The sequence below is a fragment of the Parasteatoda tepidariorum genome, chromosome 2, assembly GCF_982258835.1.
Source record: "Parasteatoda tepidariorum strain Cologne lab strain chromosome 2, Ptep-v5.0, whole genome shotgun sequence".
In the NCBI taxonomy this organism is placed as follows: domain Eukaryota; kingdom Metazoa; phylum Arthropoda; class Arachnida; order Araneae; family Theridiidae; genus Parasteatoda; species Parasteatoda tepidariorum.
The window spans coordinates 67,070,021-67,080,336 of NC_141756.1; the positions used below are offsets into that span (position 1 = coordinate 67,070,021).

The 10,316-nt window shown below is 30.2% G+C and overlaps 1 protein-coding gene across 1 annotated transcript in view; it reads right to left on the reverse strand.

Annotated features, from left to right (window-relative positions):
* Positions 1-9,886, reverse strand: part of LOC107457445 (uncharacterized) — an 82,604-nt gene extending 72,718 nt beyond the window's left edge. Inside the window, exon 1 of the mRNA XM_087157472.1 lies at positions 9,760-9,886. Within this exon, the coding sequence (XP_087013598.1) occupies positions 9,760-9,804 (45 nt within the window). The 5' untranslated portion in view covers positions 9,805-9,886. The remainder of the gene's footprint in view (positions 1-9,759) is intronic.
* Between the last annotated feature and the right edge of the window lie 430 nt (positions 9,887-10,316).

A 10,316-nucleotide genomic window follows, 5' to 3' on the forward strand; every position in this document is an offset into this window, starting at 1 on the left:
TCTCGTCGAACTTTTCAAAATAAAACTACCAGATTTAAGAGTAATGAATTATGTTTTTCATATAACTATTCTCAACGTCTATAAGAATTCTGTTTTTAAAAACCTTGTTTTATTCAATTTCTACTTATGTAGTACCAAAAACAAATTCTGAATTAGACTAGATACCACTCCAGGCCCGTAAATTTAACTGTTTGACATAAGACCTATTATTTAAGGAGTTTTATGGATAAAACAATTAATGAAAAAAAATTCAGTCTTCACATCAAATATTATCAAAGGTAGTTTTTCTTTGGTGAATATATTTACGGCTGATTAACAAATTTTAAATTCTAGAATTAAGAGGCCAAGAAACAGAACCACCGTGGTAAATATATTTATGACTGTCGTTGAACAGTCGACCGAATTTCTGGGGTTTACGACTATTAATGTTCAACTCCGTAGCCTTGTAATTTTGAACCCAATGTAGTAGATAAGGGAACTTCTGAGAAACTTAAATTCGTGTAGGACTTTTCATGGAACTAACCCGCATTCGAGTTATATGGAGAGGAAAACCACGAAAACCTCCTGCTGCTAGCCTGACATTAAGGGGATTTTAACCATTGGTGCGTCTGCCACTGAGAATATTTTACGTCAGCCAGCACTGTGGTCGGTGCAAGCTGGATGTGGAATTCGTATCGACCAGCAATTTCTGGGATTTGAACCCGGTTCACGTCATTGGAAGGCGAACGTTCTATCCCCTGAGTCATCACGGCTCTTTCGGAAGTGCAATATCCCAGTATTTTCAAACTATTCTGGAAAACTGTAACTCCAGAGAATGCACCCTTTCTCTATTCGTCCTTTACTTTCCAACTGCATGATGGAAATTAAAATTTCTTTAGCAAATTTCATCGAACTTTGCAATTGTAATCATTATTTGTCACCAGTATAAATATATCGTCGTGACTATTACAGATAATCCTCAACAGCATGAAATTAAAAGAAAATTCATACGTAAGTGGTGAGAAGGCGAATTAGATTTATAGCATTTAAACAAATAAGGATAAAAACAAGTATGCTTTTGTCGTATATTGAACAAACTTTGAATCTGTTTCTTCCCGCTGTAACAATAGATTGATCAGTTGCAGTAGTTAGACTGACAAAGATACTACACTGTAAAAAAAAAGTCCGTCAAATTTATGAAAAAAAAAAAGAAACTGTCAGCTAATGTGCCAGTATAAAACCGTTTATTTCAGAGAGAAATACTGTTATTTAAAAACAGACGCCTATTTTTTAAGCAAAAAAGTACTGTTTTTTTTTAACAAGCACACTCTATTATTTTAACACTGTGAACTATGCGAGTCAAGAGAAGCAGTCGTCCGAAAAGTCGTAGCTGGGATACAAACCTGGAACACCTCTTCAGAAGCTGAGCGCTGTGCTTGCGGATGTGATTGGCGGATATGATTGGCTATACGGTTTCCTTTCCTCTTTCTTTTATAGTGCTATAGCTCACTGTGGGCTAAGGCTCGTTGAACAGTATTGTTCCAATCCTTCCTGTTCTAAGCGCTTGATTTTCAGTTGGGAATTCTAATTGTGATTAAACTTTATTATTATAAAAATTTAAACACAAGTTTTGTTGTTGTTCTTGTTAATTTACGTCGCATTAGAGCTGCACAATGGGCTATTGGCGACGGTCTGGGAAACATCCCGGAGGATGATCCGAAGGCATGCCATCACAATTTTGATCCTCTGCGGAGGGGATGGCATCCCCGCTTCGGTAGCCCGACGACCTGCGCGCGAAGTCGAGCACTTTACGGTAGCACAGTTTAACGAGGACCAATACCACACACCCTCGGTCCCTACGCAGACTGATCCAAGTGGTCACCCACCCGCACACTGACCGCAGCCAGTGATGCTTGACTTCGGTGAACTGCTGGGATCCGTGTCTTAACGATCAGTCCACTGCGGGACTAAACACAAGTTTTTGTTTTAAAATTATTTCGAGCTCTCGGATTTACGCTAGACACAGTCACAGTGTTAGTATCTGTTACTTCTAACTGGCACCAGACTTTGTTCTCTATTAATAACTTTTTTAGAATAATTTGGAAATAAAATTGCAAGAAAATAAATTCTAAAATTTTTTTTTTACTATCTTCATCTTAAAAAATGTGACTAATTTACCGCAGCCATGATAGATTTTATTTATGTATGCAATATATTTGAAATTAGAGCCTAAATGTATATTGCGCGACTTCTCTTAATCTTCAATAAGTATTCCATTGTTTTGAAACAAGATTAAAAACTCGTCAAACAAACCAAACGAATAGATCCAAACAAACGAATGTAATAGCTTTTATTTTTCTAGCTGACTGTTTTCTCGTTTATTTAATTTTTTAAACTCTTACCACCCATTTGTGTTCTAAGTAAGTTAAAATAACAGTCGAGACCTTGACTCTATGGATTAAAATTTTAATCTACATAGATGAAAACGGTAAATAATTTGGTTGGATAAACTTGGATGAATTTTCTCACGATATTAGCAAAACGTTATTGTACATTATCATTTTTATATCTATTTTTGTTAATGGGAAGCTAGTGTATATGTCTTGAAGGACGATAATTGCGAGGACACATTTAGCTTTTGTTGTATGAAATGACTCGGCGCAAGTGAAAATGGGTTTCTAAATTTTCCTTTTACCAATGCTAAATGCAATTCACGGAAAAAATTCAATGCTGGAATGTTACAGCTTGAAAAGTATAACAATGAAGTGGGAAATGTAATAAAATAATGCGTGAGATAAGGCCATTAAATAGCCATATGCATTTATCTCATTCTAATTTTGGGCGTCGCATTTTATTTTCTCATATCGGTAGCGCGTTGAGAATGTCATTAACTCTCAAGGAAAAAAATCTCATATTTTGTATAGTTTCATTCAAAATTGCTTTGGTTGTTTAAATTTTTAAGTATATTGCAAATTTAATTTGAGGTGACCCTGGGGTATCAGCATCCGGGAAATACGAATGCAGGAGGGAAGGCGGCTATTTTGTTTTTTAAAAAATGTTTAATCATGTTATCTTTATTATTTCACTTTCTTGTAGTTATATTTAGTTTGTCAAGGTGCTAAAATATCGACTTTTTTTTTAAGTAAACTGTACATTTTACTGAGGAACAAAAATAATACCTCTCAACTTATTTGAAAAATAACATTCGAAATATCGATTGTTATGATTTCTTTGTTGACTGTTATGTTATTATTTTTTTTCCTCATCAATGCATCATCGCTAAAAGTGATAGTTTGTTAAAATTTTTTATGTGAAAAAAATCCCAGTAGGAAAACTTCAGGAATCCTTAAATTAGCTAAAAATATTTATAGTTTTATAAAAAAAAATAGTTACGTTTGAAGAAAAAAAAGGGTTATGTGATTAGTTAAAAAACAAGCTTCAGCTAAAAATAGCTTTCTTCAACAGGAAGAAAAAAACTCACAATTAATAAAGTAATAATTTTAAATGATAAATGCTATTTTTAAAGCACAAAAGTACAGGTTTCCATAATTTTGCAAAAATTATAATATATTTTAAGATTTCTTTTTCTGTAAATGAGCCGTAAAAATTTTAATTTTTGTTCATCTCAAAGACATCTTAAACTGCAAATAATAAAACGTAATAAATAAAAAGGACCAAATGAAGAACACAAATAATATTACTTTTACTTTTAAATTCCCTGTGAATATATTTGTGTTTTAATGCTCAAATGTACAGGTTGCAAAATATTAAAAGATTAATTCCTAAATTTCGTAACATAAATAACAATTTGACATTGGCTGATCAAGCAGGCATAACATAAATATAACTTTTTTTCATATTATTCAAGTTTTTCTCGTCAAGCATAATTTAAATAAATTTTGAAATACATTTTTAAATTGAAGTAATTTGATAAATTTTTGAGATTTTATTTAACAATAACTAACTAAAACATCTGTAATTTTATTAAATAATTATATTTTTATTTTAACAACATATTTTTTGCAAAAAAAGTTATGCAAAATTTTTAATTAAAATGTTTTGAAAAAAAAATTATTTTCCTTTTATAAATATACGAAAAACAGTTAGTTGAAAATAGCTTTTTGATATTTTTAACAGTACGAAAATATTAACAATAGCTTTTTTTTATTAAAACCTTCATTTGTTAACCATTAAAAGAAACATGAAATCTTAAAGTGTTTAATCTAAGGAGATATTGCATTTTTTTTTCTGTAAATGCGCTAAACAAATTTTAACTTGTGTCACTGCAAAGACATCTTAAACTGCAAACAATAATACGCAATAAACGAAAGAGAATAAATGAAAAACGCAAATAATGTTACTTTTACAAATAAATTTCCAGTGAATATTTAATGATATTTTATTTTGAAATGCTGGGCATAGTATATGATGTTATCATTTGTTTTTAAGATGAGACTGAGAGTGTAGAAAATAAAATAATAATAGTATTAAAACAGCATTCAACGCCTTATTTATTTTTCCGTGTGAAAGCATAGACTGGGATATACTTTCACATGAAGAACAAATGCCCTTTCTTTTATCTTACAATTACGTGATCATTTACGGCATTATTGTAGTCGTCCAATTTTTTTCACTACGCAAAATCTTCTTAATTTTTCCTTATTTATCACTTTATGATCTCTGTTAAAATAATTGATACAATGTTGGGCTTTCATTCTTTATTCAATAAGAATAAATAAAATCACTAACGCAGTATATGTTCAGTTTGCAATCTATATCACGTAAACTAGAGCTATGCAATATATCGATATGTCAAAAAAAATCTAGATTTTTGAACATCGCGATAACGATATTTTTTTTATAGAATTCTAAGAATATAAAGTAAATATCATACGAAGAAACAAATTCTGGTTAAATTTTTGTACTGTATGGTAATGACATTTCTGGCAAAAAATCTATAATTCTGGTAATAAAATTCAAATTATACGGTATTTAAATTATTAGTTTTGTATTATGTAATGAGACCTAAATGAGAAGAAACAAAAGGGATTCGAAATATAAAACGTAAAATTGCTTACTAAATTGGAAAAATAAAGGCGAGACACAAAACCAGAAAGACCGCAGTAGCCGAGAGAGAAAAAAAGAGAAAAAACAGAACAAGAATGAAATGGGCTCATGTTTGCGAACTCTTCAAACATGTCGAACTGTTATTTCTAATTAATATATTTTTGAAGTGATTGAAATTTCGAATTAAAAAAATATCTTACCTCTTCCGTTTTTTGAGTTTATTTAGTTAACATTAATTTATAATTTTTCCGGTCATATGGAAATTCTGGTTTTCAAAGTTTCAGTTTTCATTACCACACATTTAGTAAAAAAATACAATACGGAATAGTAAATTTAACCGGATTAGTGGTTTTTCATGCCCTTCCTTAAGGAATCAAGAAAAAATTACCTAATATTATCACATATTATAAATCCATATATTTTTGTTAATATTTCTAAACTCATTACCAAAACTCTTCGGTAAAAATTACCGAGCATTTTGGTGTTCCCATAGAGCCAGAAACACGATAAATGCTACCATATTATGGTAGCTTTGATCACACTTTTTTTTCTCAGTGCATGCTTTCTTTAAATAGTAAAAGTACAATAATGTGTCAATAATTATCGATTACAATGACTACCGAACACTATAATTATCGACAATAATTAAAATCGAATATTATGATGTCGCAAGTATCATAGATAATAACAATTATTGACAATGATAATTATCGAATACGATAATAATGGGAGTATTATTGATAACGAAATTTATCGAGTTACATATTATGAACAGTGTTGATAAACTGTATTTGTATAACGAGATGGACTAATTTAAAATAAATAAGTTTGAAAATATTGTGGCATATCGTTAATATAGATATGTTTTGGCAATATATAGCAATACCAGGGGTCTGTCTAGGCCGAATTTACTACCGTTTAGCGGTACCTTCACAAATTCAACTTTAGGAAAAACGGTAGTTTCACAAATTCAGTTTTAGGAAAAACGGTAGTTTCACAAAATACTTTTTCTTAAAATTTTATTTTTGTATCCCTTAAGAAGCGATAAATCCATATTTTTACCATATTTTTGTGTTGATTTTTAAATATAATTTTTAATTTTTCACAAATTATGTCTAAATTTTCACAAAATTGGTACCTCTCAGAAAAACCTAGACAGACCCCTGAATACTATAATTTCGATACTGACAAGAACATACAGTAATGGAATCATACCTATAGTAATATAATTTAATGAATTAGTATAAATTTTTAACAAAGAAACTATTTAGGCATAATTGGAAGAAAAATATCCCCCCCCCCCACAAAAAACATTATATGACTTTTTCGAAAGACTTTAAATAGTATATTCATTTCGAAAATAATTCACAAATGAAAATTCAAATTCGATTTGCAGGTAAGATAAAATGGGCTTTAAAATAATCTACTCCGCTAGTTTCGCGTATAAAAAGTAAGAGTAAGTATCATTCAAATGTTCAAGAATTTGATTTGTAATAGGTTTTAAACATAAATCATAGGCATTTCTGAATACTGTCAAGTTAGAAAACAGAATATTGAAGACGAAGTGAAATAAATATTGTTATTATAATATTCCACTCATTTATAATTTAAGCAAAGTATGACGAAGAAGAAATAAAACAAAAACATATCACTTGTATCTCGAATGAAATAAATGATGTATGCAGGAGTAATGCTCGCAGTCTGATAACATTAATTCTTTCGTCATTCTCTTGCTCTTAATTAATAGCTCATTCCAATTTAACATCGACAAATTGGTATCGATCTTGGTACACATCAAAGAGAATAAATTATCGTTTGCGTTTAACGCAACCGATTGCGATTAAGTAATCGACACGCGCAAAGAATGAATAATTTTTATTCTTTCGTATTATAACTGTTATACATAAACTTCATATGGTCAAGACAATGCCTCCCTCTCTTCAATTAAGGAAGTTAGTGATGCAAGAGAAAACCGGACATGCATTTTTTATATGGCTCATCCGTGAGATTATGAAAAATCGTTTCAGTCACCTGAGCTTACTGTCGTTGTCATTTCACTTCAAATTCATTGCTGCAATCGTTTGCAGAATGGCATCAACGCATGGCGAACTGTTTGTAAAGAAGAAATTGAGCGAAAGAAAAGGAAATTCCTCATTACATTGTTCGAAAAAAATGGATTGTTCAATCAAAATGTAATTATATGGAAAGGTGTATCTGTTTTGTTTCCCCTTTTATTGCTTTGTAACACTTAAGTTTTATCTGCTTTCCCTGCAAATGGAGCTGTTAATGACGCCTAGAGTGTAAATTGGAGTAAAAGTAAGATTGAAATACTAATAAGTGTTTGTTGATCGTTTATTATATGGATTCATTTGAGCGAAAAAGAGAAAATGAATGAAAAAAATATAAAAGAAAACATATTTGGCGTAATTATTAAGAAGTATACATTTATGATCCTTTAGACAACAATTCATATGGTTCGTAAAGAGTGAGTGCAAATATTTTAAATCACTCGCAAATATTTTAAATCTCACGCAAATGGCAACTATTGAACTTCCGCAGTTACAGTTCTAATTATAAATTATTGACAGTTTCGAATTTAAATATAGTTTTTGTAGCACATGGTTAGTAAAAATTTTTTTCGCTAAACAGCGAAGTAATAACTTTTTTGTAGTATAATCAGTTTCATTTTTTTTAATGTGATTTATTTGTAAAACTAAGTATGATAGTTAATGTAAGAGTATTCTGTTTTATGTAAACATGCTCGTAAAGGAATACAAAAATGCTTATAGTTCATCAAAAACTTTATAGTTCTTTCGCTGAAACATTACTGAAAATATACTTGAAAAGTGCTGCATTTGTGAAAGATTTAAATACTTCTGAAACTTGAAAAATTGCAAAATATTTCACTTTTGAATGTTGTAGTAGTAGCCTATTTACGTCACATTAAAACTGCCCAATTGGCTATGGGGGGTGATCGGGGAAACATCCCTAAGGATGATTCGAAGACAGGCTATCATAATTTTGATCCTGTGCAGAGCGGATAGCCCCACTGCTTTGGTAGCCTAGTGAGCTGTGTGGAAAGTCGAGTACTTTACGACAGAGTAATTTTAATGTATACCTATTCTGCGAACTTTTATTTTCTTTCGCAGGCTGATCAAAGTGGTCACCCGCTCGCTCAATGACCGCAGTCAGTGATGCTTGACTTCGGTGATCTACTGGGTACTGAGTCTTGTGATCAGTCCATTTTTCAATGGCTGACGATAATCTTACAATGCAAACTTTTGAAATTGAAATATCTTTAGACAGAATAAATCTTTACTGGTAAATAAATACTCATTTGTATTCTTAAAAATGAATTGAGTAAAGAATAAGAGAGTGCAATGAAAAATAAAAATTATTGCATGTATCTTTTTTTTTTCCTTCAATGATATATGATATGCATTCTTTTGAGTATCACAATTTCTAAACTTCCGATACAGAAAAAAATGAATAACTTTGTATAACTTATCCTGTAATGATTGGTTATTTATATGTTAAGAATAAAACTTTATAGTTTTTCTTGACAGTCACTTCTCCTTTTATTTCATACCAAGTACGTTGTTCAGTGGACTCCAAGCAAAACAAAGTAAAAAAGGTTGCAATTTAAGTGAATTATAAAGTTAGAATTTTACAACTATGCATTGAATAAAGTTTAAACTATGCATTGAATATATTGTATTGAATAAATTTAGTGTTCTACCGAATAGCATTTAATTAAGATATTTAATAAAGATGTTTAAAAAGAAATATACTTACCTAAAACTCCTAATAAATTAATTTTAATGACGTTGTTATGCTATATTGAATAGATATTGAATTGTCGCATAAGAAGCTAGAGCTTCATTAATATTCTATATATGAAGGGCTTCATGTAGTTAGAACTTTATAGGTCATAATAAGGGTTTTAAGGCATTGATAAGATGGATTTAAAAATTGTTCAGGAGGAAATTTCTGTAAAAAAATGTCGCGATTTCCATGTCGGCAATGAGATAACAATCCGGAAATTTGTTAAGCACCTATCTGGTAACAATCCAAGTATTAAATAATAAAAAGGTTAATTTTGGTAAGAAAAAGTTTTGCTTTTAACTTTCCAAACTCTTTATATTTGCACTTCATTTGCAAACATTCTATTTCGAAACACATGTCGTTGTTGGATATTTCTGTTGTTTAGCAACGTTAAATCAGTTCTATGAAATATTCCACTCCGAGAAACAAGAAGAATAATCTGTTTAAACCATTTGATTAAATTGGTTTAATTTTACGTTATTTATAATATTTTTATTTTATGTTTTATTTGCTGAGATAGGATTTTAAGAATTAGAGATAGCAACAAAATCTTCTGATTTCTTCTGTCTCAAAATTTAAATTAATTATCTACAAATTAAGGAGATAATTTTGAATTGAAGAACAAATTTTAACATATTTACGAATCGGATTTTATACGGGAATTTGATGTCTCTTTTGAATTCTCCGTGTTCGAGTTGAGCGTATTCTATAAGAAACGAAAAGATAAACAATATTTTTTTTTATTTATTACTTTATTTGAGTATGATTCATAAAAAAACTCGTAGAACCTTTTTTGATTTAATAAAAAATAAATTACATAATCTCATACGAGATACACTGAATCAAAATAAAGTGGGTTCACCTTTTCGAATATATTTTTATTATTACCTTTAGGCGTGCCACCAAATCAAAAGAATAAAGCACTTCATCCATAACATTTCAATGTCTCAAGTTTCCTTGGCCCCGATTTCACTTAACAAAATCCATGTAAGAGCGAGCCCTCTTTATCCTTAGTATTGATATCAGTAAGGGACGAAAACAAATGATCTGAAAATTATGCAACTGTAGCACTTTCGTTCACTTTAATTGTTCCAGTTAATCTCTGTAGCGATTACGAAGACTAGTTTTAAGTGTTGTCGCACTGGCAATGAATGGTGCCTTTATGAACACCGCACAAAAGGTTTAAACTGTTTAAAAGGTGTGTTTGTTATTCTTAAAGGGAAAATTTTTATTTTTGATTTTTCTACCACTCAAATGGTTGATTTATGGGAATTGTGTTGCTCCTTTCGAAGTGGTGAGAAAATGTTTAGGTTCTTATTGAAAAAGTAGACCACTATAGGTGGCATTACATATATCAATAAAGAAGCTTGTTTTTATTAAAAAAAGTAATTGGTTGTTTGAGGGATTATAAGGACAATCAGATTTGTATTAAAATTTATTTAAAT